Source organism: Gadus chalcogrammus, chromosome 9, assembly GCF_026213295.1.
Source record: "Gadus chalcogrammus isolate NIFS_2021 chromosome 9, NIFS_Gcha_1.0, whole genome shotgun sequence".
Lineage (NCBI taxonomy): Eukaryota > Metazoa > Chordata > Actinopteri > Gadiformes > Gadidae > Gadus > Gadus chalcogrammus.
In genome coordinates this window covers 21,678,131-21,691,421 of record NC_079420.1, presented here as the reverse complement: position 1 = coordinate 21,691,421, position 13,291 = coordinate 21,678,131, and the positions used below count along the sequence as shown (strand labels likewise).

Below are 13,291 nucleotides of genomic sequence, written 5' to 3'. Positions count from 1 at the left end.
CCCAGACAACATAAATGAACTGTTTTTTGAAAGTTACTTAATTTATAGAAACGCATCCTGTTTTTGTAAACTCATCAAAAACTATAAAACAATGTAGGGCCTATTGTAGGCTATTAAACAAAGGTCAATGAAGGCCCCGGCTATGGCTCAAACGGTTTGGGCATTGAATGGTTAATTTACTCCGGGAGTAACGCCCTGGTACATGTCCGGTTACGCACAACAAACCCCAAGCAAGAAGACAGGCAGGAATGTACGATGCAACATATTTGGGGTGAACTGTTTGAAATGTGCACACAAACAAGCTAAAACTATTTTACACATTAATGGGGCTGGGTCATATAGAGGAGGCCGCCGCGGCAAACATGACTCACCAAGGGACTTCAGAAGGCCCGTCTTCTGCTCTTCTTCCGTGCGAAATCATTAATGAGCTCCTCAAAGTCCATTTGGGCCAGTATGTCGTGCTCAATTGACATTAAAGTCAGATTGTTAAGTTTCTCCTCCAACATTGTCGTTCTCAGCCTGTTCTTGATAATTCCAAATTACCCACTGCTTCTTCTCCATCACTTGTTTCCTCAGAGATTGTAGCACTATTGCTAGCAGACTGGCTAGTTGGGCTGGTTAGTTGGCTAGCGGTGGTTGGCTGCTCTCCGTCACTGACAGTTGTATCTTTGTTGGTGGTAGCTGCTACAGCGGGCTGATTACTCCTCCACATGTTGGTTAATTTGGGTGTTTTCTGTAATAATTCTTTCGCTCTTTCCTTTTTTATTTAATCTAATTTTCGTTTTTTTGCTCCGCTCTCGTGTTTCCTTTGGCCCGGCATTTTTGCTCTTTTTATTTTTATTATTATTTTTTTTTATGGATTTTTGTAATTTGACCTTCAGCGACCGGAGGCCCCCCTAGCGGCGAGGCCTGGGGCTACAGCCCGGTCAGCCCATTCGTTAGACACGGCCCTGTGTAGGAGTAACCTCTCTGAGTTGAGCCCTTGACAAGGAGGGACGAGTCTTGGGTTCATGAATTACAGGCCCGACGGCGACAGAAGAAACAATGGCTACGATAATAACAACGCCCAAAACCACCCACGTGCGAACCAATCCACGAAGATCACCTGAACCACCCGAATCCATGCTAGGCTATCAATAATCTTGCATTTTTTAAAATTGTATTATGACTACCAATTTTTACTTTACTTTTGCACATGATGAAAATTGTATGACCTTGTAGCACATGACCAAAAGTATTAGCTCAGGATTTCTATGAATAGTTTTGTTTGTGTGCTGTTTGGCCATGTGATTGTTTGATAAGAAGATTTATGTTCATTGTTGTATTGTTAAATAATGACCTGTATTCCCAATGAGACCCACAAGGTGAATGCCGTCTCAGTATTATGAGCGCGTTGTGGTTTTTTCCTCTATTCGAGTTTTCCACACGGTTGATGGTGTTGATGATTGATCCTAATTTGACTATGTTTTCGGTGTGGTAAATGGTGTTTATGATTTAAAATATTATTGTATGGTCATCTAAGATGACCAAGGAGGGATTGTTACGTATTTTAAGAATCTAAGCTACCCACACATAGACCAAAATGAAGCAGGACCAAACATATAAGCCGTAAATACTATAAATAGCCACAAGGGGAGCAAGACCTTATTAGAGGCTGCTCCAGCCACAGATGGCAGCGCCTTTTAAATATATGAAGAAGCCGAAGCCATTACTGCACCCCGGCCACGCCCACTAGGCCACGCCCACTTGGCGGTCTCTACCTGAGGACACGAGGTGGGGATCGCCAGAGATTTTCAGCGACACCCGCGAAGGGTCACGGGCCTCTGCCCGTGGCCCATAGTAGCCAGAGTTATTATCTCTCACACGTGTTCTACATGATTCCTAGAATTCCCTCCGTATAGCTTCACTTACCATGCCGAAACATGCCGACGACTTTATAATAAATAAAGTGAGTTAAAGTAAAGCAACCCGGGATTGGACAACTTTCTTCGAGAATATGCAATAGAACGAAAACGGATCCGGAGGCTTAACTTGGTACTGAGCCATCGTTGCTCCCGCCGTTAAGATACTAACGCTAACTCACTGACTGGCTTGTCTAACCAAACTCGGCGAATGCTCACTCAAACAATGCATCTATACTTGTGTACCAAGCAGTTGACTCTACACTACCACTTTGCAGCTTACTATCTTAACTTCTGACAACATGTTCAGTTGGCCTTGCAACATATATTAAAATATCAAGGAGACTCGTAGAGAAGTGACTGCATGATATGAACTCTGTTCCTTTAATGGTTTCCGCTACTCGTTACCTAGGTTACATACAGAACGTTCCAACCCTGTATTACAACTAATACTACAGTTTGTTTAATAGGTACTTCCTAAAGTTTTGTATTTAAAATATATATATCTGATATATAGAATAAAATTTCTTATGAATAATGAAACAACTCATGAATTCGGTCGATGAATGAATATGCTGTATTGCTGTCTTGTATTTATTTACAGGCCAGCCTTGACCTTATCGAACATGGCGGCGACACGCACGATGCGCAGCAACGGTCAAAGCAAGAAGCTTAATTGGCTGAGATGCTCCTCCGGTCAAAATACAAATAGAAAGTAGGGGGGGGGGGGGATTAGCTTTGGGGAGCATTGTTGGAGTGTGCATGAGTGTGTGAGTTCCATATAGAGGCCGTGCCTATATGGAACAACTTAGCTCTAGAGTAAACAATGGTGACGCTATTGAAATTGTTGCTAAATAAAAAATCCTCAAAAATAAGAAGACATATATTTTTCAAAACTAAAGGGTGTAGTAAGACCATATACAGGCCATGCCTATATCGAACAAGTTTTGGGGCTCTAGAGTCAATAAGGGTTAGGGTTAGGGTTAGGTCTTCTCCCCCCCACCCCCCTCAACAACTTCAAGAGACCCCCACAAAGATGGAATCATAACCCTGCATGGAAGTGTAAGTTAACTTCATAAATATGAAAGATTGCTCCATACAACATAGGCCTATAACACCAACAACATAGTAAATCTATGAAGGCCTAGAAAAAAATACAGTTCAATGTTATTGCTTAAGAAACAGATTCCTTCCAACTATTTACTAAAAATGCAATCAATAATTTATATACGAATAAAGGGTAACATAACGATCAGCAATGAGGTTGGAGTAGGCTACCCACATAAAGCTGTTTGATTCTCATCGTTTGCTAATAAATAAACTAAAATATAATAAACGAAATATAGTATAATTTACAGATAAATGATGAATTCATTTTAAAGCATGTTCAGAGTTAAAATTTAGAACGAGAATGAATGTTTGGATGTTTTCATTAACTGGTATTTACTATTCTGTGAAAAATACAGACAGGGCTGGGTTGAAAGCCAATTAAGTCAAAGATCTGAATCCTGTTCTCAACCTCAACGGACCACAAAGATTGTATCATAGGCAGTGGGCTTTTAAGATTAAAGAGTAGCAGGGAAAACACAATCAGCCAATTGGGAATTCAAAAATGGTCATACAAAAAGCATGTTGTCCATTTTTGTTGAAAATTCATCCAGCTCTGGAATGACTTGCCTGAGAATGTTATAAAGAAAAAAAGATCTTGGGAAGCCCTTTTTTAACCTTGTTTCCAAGAGACGACCAAGTAAATAAGTTATTCTCATATTATTGCATACACGCACGCACCACACACACTCTTTGATATTTCTCTATTAATAACAACAATGTAAAGTGCTTGTGAAGAACAAAAGCAGTTAGTTCTCTCTCTCTCTCTCTCTCTCTCTCTCTGTGACCTTAAAGTGTGTGGCAAGACACTAAACAGCTTGATCCCGCATTCCCAGACAGCCACCTCTAATGAGTGTGCACGGCTTGTTAGAAGTGAAGCGATCCAACCAAGCGATTGCGTTGCTATTCTGGGGCACCTCCTAATCGCCAAGCCATGCAACAACCACCGCAGTGGCTGAAATCAGGACGACCCAATCGACACGCCACACAGGAATGCGTTCACTGTGGTTTCTGGGGTCCGGCGCGGGTGGCATGGTGAGCAGGTATTCTGCCACCAGTCTGGTGTGGCCTCGCTCCTGGGAGAAGCACTGGTAGCGGCCGTAGCTGCTGGACTTCAGGGCCGGGATGAGGTGCAGGCATTGGGACCCCATCTGCTGACAGGAGCTGGTGTCGCCACCTACGTGCTTCCACACGTAGGTGGCGTGGTACGAGTCTATTGGGCAGGACAGGTAGAAGGGAACGCCCAGCGGGACCACGTGGGCCGCCCTGGAGACTGCTTGGGTGGCGCGCACCGTTTCCTGTCTGTTCTCGTCGAGGGTGTTTGGCTCTAGATGAGAAAGAACATGGAGGGGGGTGGAAGAGACCCTTTGGTTGGTTGGGGTGTGTGTGTGTGTGTGTGTGTGTGTGTGTGTGTGTGTGTGTGTGTGTGTGTGTGTGTGTGTGTGTGTGTGTGTGTGTGTGTGTGTGTGTGTGTGTGTGTGTGTGTGTGTGTGTGTGTGTGTGTGTGTCAGGATGCCCTTGATATATCATAAGATGATAACTCCTTGATGTGATGATATGGTATTAGAGCTTACCATCAAACGCTGCTGTACAAACACCCGTTGTTTGCTTATTTTGATTACCCCCCCTGTGGAAGTAAAGGCTTTCATCAGACATAGTCCTGCTGGTCTTGTTCAACAGGGATAACTTTACTTAGAATAATGTGGGACAAATTCACAAGTGGAAATTTGATTAAGCTGTCAGTAAAGTTCCTACTCTACACACATGATGGTTGATGTGCATCCATTCTGATTCCAAGCGCAGTAGGGGTCCCTGGAGAGGACACACTCTGCACAGGAGCTGTTGTAGTGGTGACACTGTGGGAGGTCAAGGATAAAGACCTCCTCTGCAAAACTTACTATCAGCTTTTTCTGTAGGCAGAAAATAAAGACATTTTCAATAAATGAGACAGCCCTCTTAAATAAAGCAGCTATTAAAAAAAAAAAAAGCCAAAACACCTTCTTGGAGGAAAGTATCATTGACTGAACGGATGAGTGGTTGGAGAGATGGGTTTCTGAAATGATGAAAGTATCCGAACCAAGCTCTAAGCACTTATGGATTTTACCGGTGTCTGTAGAAATGAAACACAAACACACAACAATAACTTAAAATGTGAAAATAATAAGTCTGGGAAGCACTCTCAATCACCAGGACTTAAGATGATGTGCGGAGGAATGTTCTGGACTACAGTCAGTCATTTCCATGCTGTCCATCCGCACTGAGGCGACCTACCGGTGGCCAGAAGCAGAACGTTGTATGTGTGCTGGTCGGCGGCTCTCACGCGGTCCACGGCCAGCTTTGTGTAGTTGTAGCTGCTGACGTAGAAGGGAGCCAGTGGGTGTATGGAGGAGTGGAGCCACTTGCTCATTTCAGAGTGGTCCTTCACCACGTTTAACGTTGCATACGGTAGGCCCCGGCTGTTTTTTACACACTGGAATACAACGTGGGCACAGGATAGCCGTAGTTTAGAGGGGCAGCATGCAAACGATAAACAGGAAAGAAACCAGGAAGACTCAAGGGTAAAACCTGTTTACTGTTTCACTCAGTCTAAACTGATTACATTGGGCATGAATGGTGCTGTCGACCAATCGAGACAGGGGAAAATACTTTGTGGTTGTGTCCTCCTTGAATTAATTCTTGCAAACAACCTTGATGACATTCTGATTAATCCTGACTCATTTTTACTGAGATGAGGGTTATAACCCTGCTTAGACTACACTAGATACCATTTCCTTAGGTAGGACTTTGTTTAGACACAAGAAGATTCAGAACTAAATTAGGAACTACTTTTTATAGGTTTAAATATGAGTTGCTAGGATATAATTATTCACGTAACAGAGTCCTTTAGAAATGAAAGTCCCAACTTTATTTATTTCAGTGCAATAATTCCCAAAAGAGTAAATATTGGCGGTAATAAACAAAATCCAAAGAGTAAAATAGCCTTACAGTTCCTGGTCTTGGGACGGGAATGTCTCCTTCATAACCCTTGAAGTTCGACTTCTCAAATACGTCATCAATATCTGCCATCGAATATACACAAACTGCTGTAGAATTCCTGAAAGATTAATTGATTCCATGAGTTAGCGAGCAGACCATGAAATAGTTCTGAAGTGTTACGCATTTGCCGGATGCAGCACTGCATCTCAGCCATGCTATAGAGTCTATAGCATGGCTTCTAGTCACACTAAAGTGACATTATAGCCTATACTACAGACTATAATGTCACTTTAGTGAGACAAGAATTGCTTCAGCTTGAGGTGTGTTGCGCGTCAGTGTTTTTATCAGGTGGATGTTTACAGATACAAGGGGTCGGGGGGTTCTCTCACCAGCTGCTTGTGAAGAGTGCATAGACCCTGCTGTCACGCCAGTTGTCTGCGTGCAACACATACACGTCTAGGAGGTGGTTGAAGTAGAGCGACTCCTTTGGATAGCCACACACCAGCCGAGCCTTCAGGAAAGACGTCCAGGTGTTCTGGAAGAATCTCTTTGAGCCGCCTTCATCCACCTGAAGGAACAGCAGCAGATGGCAAAGGAACATGTTAATAGTTATATATTTATAATATCTATATATATCATTTCATTATTGCACTGTGCAAACCACACCAAGGAATGAGGAAGAATAATGGTGGAAACTTCCATATCTAAAAGGGTTCTTGTTTCTTAAATATTTATATCCAAGCAACTCGTAATTAACCCCATATATATATATATATATAAATATTGTAGCGGGCCTGTGGGTGTGGGGTTTCCATGCTACCAGTTTGGATAGATAAAATGACACAACATCGAGAGCAGGTCCAAAGCCGAATGGTTTATTTACCGAGTAAACCAAACCAGGGTGGGAAAAGGGTCATCAGAATATCAGAATATCTTATATGCTACAGTACAAGGTCAGTCCAACACCTTCCACCTGTCTCTCTCCCTTAGGGCGTACCACGCTGCCAGGCCATCACACAGATCCTGCCGGTCCTTTGCTTGCCCTAGCCTCCCTAGCTCCAGCTCTAGCTCAGACTTCCGCTTCACATGTCTGTTTGCTAGCCCTCTGAAGCCCCAGCTCCCCAGCTCCATCAGGGTTGTTACGGTGCCTTTTCAAATGTGTGTGCATGTGTGTGTGGATATACATATATACATATATATATATATATATATATATATCCATACATAGATAGGTAGTAGTTTTTAGTTGCCGTGATGGAGGCGAAAGCAGTTTGAGACCAGACTCCATGTCTAACAAGTGGAATTGAAAAAGGTGCTGTGTTAGCAGCAGCCCACTGAAAAACAGCTGTAGTTCTGTTTGCTCAGGTGGTGGGAGTGGAAAGACGCCTCTATCAGCAAAGACAACTGAGTTTCAAGGGCAGCAGCAGGTTCTCATGAAGACAACGAGGCTGATTTATACTCCGTATCAGTGTCCTCTTCGGCTCTCGATGCCCTCCCAGCTTTCCGGTTAGATCAGATGAATAAATAACAACCTCCCAGCTCGTTTCACATTACATGATGACGATTTAAAAAATTGCACTATAAAATAAACAAAGCAGGGAGGGAGATGGGGCAAAAAAAAAAAACAGGTATGGGGCACTCTAAAGCACCTTCCAGAAGATCCCAGAATGCAATAATAGTGCAAAAAAAAGAAATTTAAATCAAAATAAGAAGAAAAGTGTGCAGATATCGTGCCGTATAATGTTGCCTTAATGGTGTTCATATTTAAATATATGACATTATAATAATTAGGATTGATAACATAAGAACCTAATTATTTAAAAATACTAAAATAGTACAAAAATGGTGTGCAATGGTTTCAGTAAAAACATTACTGTTTCCAGACTATCGCCTTGGGTCACCATCAGGATGATTGCTTTAGTTATGTATGATTATGTTTAACTGTGATGGTCCATTACCTTGCAAACTCTGGCTACCCTCGTGACCCAAGGGTCCGCTTCGGGACTGCTGTCCGAATTCTTTTCCCGGAAAAAAATGTAAATCTTCTCATTGTCTCGGTCTTCTTTCCGCCTCACCCAGGATGCGGCAACAAAGGTGGGCTCTGTTGAGACGGACGGGGGATCGGGGGGGGGAGGGGGAGAAAGTTCCACTCTGTTTACAAGTAACTTTTAAAGTGAAAGAAGAAATGAGGAGATGAAGATGTCAGTTTTAAGTTGTCTCCAATCAGATGGGTTGAAGTACATTCGACTGCCCAACCCATAAAAGGTGGGTAATGTTGGATGAATCTTTGATGGGACAATAAAAGGAAAGTATAAATAGGCCTATTAGTCATGCTGTATACTGACCTGACACCCAGTTGTCATACATCCATACGTTAGTCCTACTGCCGGCTTTTCTTCTGAACTGCAGAGAACTACCATCGTATTCCAAAGGGGCCGCTGCGTATAAGTCCCCCTCTAGGAACACCAGATATTCATTACCTCTGTTTTCAAATGATATACTTCTGTTGTGACAGTATGTGAGTTTGTGCAAATAACAAAATATAAATAAATCCACAATAATACCAGTTTTGTTTATATTGAAACGTTGAATGTTTTGTGTTGATGCAAAGGGAGTTGTACACATACCTACTGTCAGGGAGAGCCGGTTCTGTGTATAAACATATGGTGAAATCCCTGTTCCATCGTAGCTCTCTACTATTTCACTTGACCGATTGCCCACCTGGGAATACTATCAACCACACAGAAAATACTTAACTCCCGCCGACGACAGGGAAAATCACGCTAATTAAAAGAGCAAACAAAAAAGGCCCACCCAGACATTTAACAGAACACATCGTCATCATCAAAGATACTGACCAGCTTCCAACACTGTGGCTTGTATCCGTTGGTTCCACAGACAAACAAGCTATCTTGAAATTCTTGGATGACAGTAATGACATTTCTGCAGGGTCCCTGTATAGAACAGAGTTATACCAGAATTAAGCTGATAATTAAGGTTTATTTGGGAGCATTATTCAGAACTTTGGAAATGTCCCTCTTTTAATAATATCTAGTCCTACTAACCTGTGAACACACCTCATTGGCTGATTTATTCAATTGAAATGTCTGCAAATGATGACAACAAATCAAACATGAAATTTTGTGAACACACACAATATCTTCATAAGAATTTGTGCAAATAGACATCTTGGTTATTCTTTTCACCAACAGCTGTTCGTGACCGGGACCTTGCCATACTGACATAAAGGCCATTGTCAACAGCCCCTTTTAGTATTGCCTGCATTGGAGCTTGTTGACCAAACACACCGTTGTTCCAAACAGGATGGGATGGTTAATAAAATATACATAATACTGACATTGGTATATTTAGTGTATGAGGATAATAACATAAAGGACACTAAAGTAGATATAGTGCTTAAAAAATAAAACATATAAAGAATAATTAATTATTCCTACCTCCATAACATAATTACTATCCACATCAATCTTCAGCACAAAATCAGTGCCTCCCAAATATAGAACATCTTTGGTTTCTTGTAGAAATAATACGGTAAAGTTCTGATCGGCTGGATGCTGAAGTTGAATAGGAATTGTATCTATAAAGAATGTAGAAGAAAAGATTAGGGTTAAACAGAACAATATTTTTCAAATAAAAAACTAATTTTAACAGGTGAGAGCATATGGGCACTGTAGCCTACATGGTTGAAATAGATTAACAGAGTTTAACCTCAGATGCTTAAATCCATTAGACCTACTAGAAATAGGATACTGGATGAGGTGTGTTTCAAATTGTAAAAGGCTATTGGTATATGGACCTTACCTCCGTTCAGGAAACGTCTCGGCTTATCTTGTCCCAGGTTTGGTATGTCCGTCAGAATCACACGAGTCAGGTGGAAGTTCAATAATAATACGATGGAGAGGTCAATAAGAGGCATCATTGCATCTTTTTGTTATTTTTTTATTGCGCATGTTGCGCTATATCCTGTTCTTCGCCATGACAACAAGGAGCACAAAACGACTCGACATATTACTCCGACACAATACACTGCCGAGGCTGGATTACTGCTCACTGAGGGGTAGCTCTGATCCAAATTCAAGGCGGAGCTCCTTAGCACAAAGCAGCTTTTCATTTTGTACTAGTATTAATATTATAATAAATGGTATTCAACTCATTTTATATAGCGTTATATCCAAGGGTGTAGTGGTGAAATAAGAGGTGGGTAAACTATGAATACTTAAATGTGATTCGCAACCAATGGTAGTACATTTACTGTATTGGGAGGTAGCTCAACTCTGAAGTGAGAAGTGGATAAACTCTGTTTCTCAAATTTCAGAGGTGGGTAAACTGCGTTTACTTGCGTTTAGCGTCCACTACAGCCCTGGTTATATCTATAAATGAATTATGAATTATAACATCTAAAGAATCCACTACATAATCAGCCCTTACAGTCAGGTCTGTCCATTTCCCCTTGCTCAGCATGCAGTTTTCCACCGATGTTTTACCCATAAAGTGAGTTTTATTTATATTTAACATAGACACTTTCACAAGAGGCATAATAGTGGTTCCTGATAATGAATGAAATATCGATTGTACGCATCGACCAACCATTGGTGTCATCAAGACCCGCCTTCCCTGCAACCCACCAATCAAAGAATGTGCCTTTTTACTTCCGGAGTTTGAATCAGCTGACATAAAAACAACCACCATGGCAAGTAACGTTGTAGTTTATCATAATAATCGTTATTTCTTCGGAAATCTATATATATATCTATTTATCCAATAATAAACTGTCATTTATATTTGTATGTGTTACCGCTTCTCCATTTAATAAAAGGGGAGCCATCCCTACTTGTAACTGCAAGACGAACGATGTGTCTGAATACACGCTTTTGCTAGGAAAGACCTTTTCATCGTCTATTTGGTTTATTTGTTTTAGCGATTTCGTTTCTGTGGCGATTTGGATTGCCCGGACTGGGTTCTTGCGGAGATCAGCACGTTGGCGAAAATTGTAAGTGCTGGTGTAAGTGCTAAATGCTAGGGAGGACATGTCAGCTTTCACTGGTTCTTTATGTTTTGGGCATAAATCTAAAATGTTCCATGCCTCCCGATATTATAGTCAAGTGTAAAGATGAAACTCCTCTGTGCTCAAGTACTTAAAGATCTGCTTGAAGAGGGCATTGATGTAAGTAAATACAATTTTTTTTATCTTAAAATAAATACGCATTATTGGCGTCGATAACTCTAGTCCTGTCTTATCGTTTCAGTATGAAAAGGTTTCAAAGCTCACTGCAGATGCAAAGTTTGGTAAGTCACCTTCTTGCGTTATTTTGTGCGCTTTACCAGCAAAGCAAAAGTAGGCCTACCCCATTCAGTAATTACACTGCATGCATCCGTCCACATTGCAGAGAGTGGGGACATCAAAGCCAGCGTTGCAGTGCTCAGCTTCATTCTATCCAGTGCAGCAAAACACAACGTTGAGAGTGAAAGTCTATCAAGTGAGCTCCAGCAACTAGGCCTGCCAAAAGGTGAGTCGGATAAAATCATCTACGTATTTGCCGGACTGAGAAAATAATGCACACGATTATTTTGGGGAAATGTAATAAATAGAAAAAATAGCAATGTACATTACTACCTCTATGTATTCATTATAATGTGATGTATTATAAATCATTTTCACATTGTGAAAAACTGGAGTTGGTTCCCAGTCTGCACACTTAGTGGCAGCCCACTGCTCCTATCAAAGAAGGATGGGTGAATCGCAGTTTTTCATTTTCTTCTCCTTGTCCTTGTCCTCAGAGCACACATCAGGCCTTTGTAGATCCTATGAAGACAAGCACAGTGCACTGCAGGACAAACTTCGTGAGAAGAGCCTTAGATGTGAGTGTTCGGGCCCTCGGGAGAAAGGGGACCATAACAAAAAAAGACTTTTCGTCCCGAGTTACATGATGGGGCCCCGTGTGTTTTTTCACACGGCACCGTGTGTTTCAGTGAGCCGACTGAACTCCGTGTCCTGGCGGGTGGACTGCATACTCAGCTCCAGTGAGCTGAAGGAGGTCAACGAGCCAACTGTGCATCTCAAACTGCAGGCGCAGGGAGCAGAGTCCGGCTCTGCAGAGACCACTGTTGTGTCGGTTTCTGCTGAGAAGTTCAGGGTCTTGCTTACAGGTTTGTTTTGTTATGGCTTACATAAGCTCTTGTCTCTATTTTTATATATTTTGTTTTTAGAGGTTTGAGCTTAATCTGATGTGTGTGTCTGTGTCTCTTTCCATAGAGCTAAAACAAGCACAAGCTATGATGAATGCACTACAATGAAGAAAGATTGCCTGAAATATTGGATACAATTTCATTATATCCATTAATAATGAATGATCATCTTTTGTTCATAAATTGCAAATTGTATTCTTCTCTTTGCCATTATAGCCTATCTCTGTCAATTGTCAGTCATTTCATGCTTGAACTAACATTGTAAATGTTTTTTTTAAATTAATATTTGACATTTGAAAATAAAACTATTCTTAAAGTTGAAGTGTGTAGTATTTAGTGCCATCTAGTGGAAAGAACATTGCAGAGAGGGAATACATTATTCGTAAGTATGTTTTAATTAATGTATTGTCACATGAAATTAAGAATATTGTTTTTGTTACCCTAGAATGAGGCTTTTACATCTGCATATATAGGGAGCCAGCCTCTTCCATAGGGGCTGCCATGTTTCTACCGAATTCCAGAATGCACAAACAGTTCTAGGAACAAGGGGTGGTGTGTCTACAAATGGCTATGACCCAACACTGTGGCGTTATAATATAATAGGCAGAAAAGATTAACCCTCTGTCGGAACCCCTTTCTTAGTGAAGAGCATGCACCATCCTGTCGCCATACTATAAGATGTATTTAGAGTTTTGCAGGGCTTGTACATCGTCACGTCACATTGCTATGATGTTGCCTTCATTCCGGAAGTAGCCTATAGGAGCAGAAAAATGTTATAGGGATGGTAAAAAGTTCGACACCATTTGTAGCATTCTTATTCCCCTTTGTATAGGGGAATAAGAATGTTTATGGTAGTAATAGTGTTTTGGCCTTGTTTGGCCTAATTAATCTTGGATTATGCCATCATGGATCGATATAGTTGTGTTTGAAACTGCCAGTGTTTCTCCTGTGAGTTGTGGCTAAACAAAGTTTTGATAAGCCTAGCATATGGATTGTTTACATTTATTTAGAATTTACATAGCTACAACTTTTAGTACAACTACTAATCTAGTGTCGGCAACAAAAAAAATCCCATGATGCATTATGATGTACAAGCCTTT

At 41.2% G+C, this 13,291-nt stretch overlaps 2 protein-coding genes across 3 annotated transcripts; one reads left to right on the top strand and one right to left on the bottom strand.

Annotated features, from left to right (window-relative positions):
• Positions 1–824: 824 nt before the first annotated feature.
• On the bottom strand, positions 825–10,064 carry sema7a (semaphorin 7A). 2 transcript variants are annotated; one of them, XM_056597988.1, is made up of 14 exons: positions 9,807–10,064; positions 9,443–9,582; positions 9,062–9,091; positions 8,843–8,938; positions 8,612–8,714; positions 8,330–8,440; positions 7,943–8,085; positions 6,374–6,552; positions 5,994–6,102; positions 5,280–5,478; positions 5,006–5,118; positions 4,773–4,918; positions 4,583–4,635; positions 825–4,335 (listed from the first exon to the last, which is right to left on the bottom strand). In XM_056597988.1, the coding sequence occupies exons 1-14, from the start codon at positions 9,922–9,924 to the stop codon at positions 3,929–3,931; spliced, it is 1,947 nt and encodes a 648-aa protein (XP_056453963.1). In that variant the 5' UTR covers positions 9,925–10,064; the 3' UTR covers positions 825–3,928. The 2 variants fall into 2 exon arrangements, with proteins under 2 accessions (XP_056453963.1, XP_056453962.1); XM_056597987.1 differs by having other exon boundaries at positions 826–4,335; positions 9,050–9,091; positions 9,807–10,063.
• A 523-nt stretch (positions 10,065–10,587) lies between these two features.
• commd4 (COMM domain containing 4) lies at positions 10,588–12,506 on the top strand. Its single transcript, XM_056597992.1, has 8 exons — positions 10,588–10,695; positions 10,924–10,995; positions 11,104–11,169; positions 11,252–11,291; positions 11,393–11,512; positions 11,784–11,864; positions 11,976–12,152; positions 12,259–12,506. The coding sequence occupies exons 1-8, from the start codon at positions 10,693–10,695 to the stop codon at positions 12,297–12,299; spliced, it is 600 nt and encodes a 199-aa protein (XP_056453967.1). The 5' UTR covers positions 10,588–10,692; the 3' UTR covers positions 12,300–12,506.
• The last annotated feature ends 785 nt before the right edge of the window (positions 12,507–13,291 follow it).

Excerpts from the sequence above, each read along its gene's own strand:
- commd4 (XM_056597992.1), top strand. Across the intron at positions 10,996-11,103 it reads TCAGCACGTTGGCGAAAATT|TCAAGTGTAAAGATGAAACT; the intron begins GTAAGTGCTGGT and ends CCGATATTATAG. Across the intron at positions 11,865-11,975 it reads TCGTGAGAAGAGCCTTAGAT|TGAGCCGACTGAACTCCGTG; the intron begins GTGAGTGTTCGG and ends CGTGTGTTTCAG.
- sema7a (XM_056597987.1), bottom strand. The coding sequence starts at position 9,924 with ATGATGCCTCTTATTGACCTCTCCATCGTATTATTATTGAACTTCCAC. Across the intron at positions 5,479-5,993 it reads CCGTCCCAAGACCAGGAACT|TGTGTAAAAAACAGCCGGGG; the intron begins GTAAGGCTATTT and ends GTTGTATTCCAG. Across the intron at positions 4,336-4,582 it reads TTGTACAGCAGCGTTTGATG|AGCCAAACACCCTCGACGAG; the intron begins GTAAGCTCTAAT and ends TTTCTCATCTAG.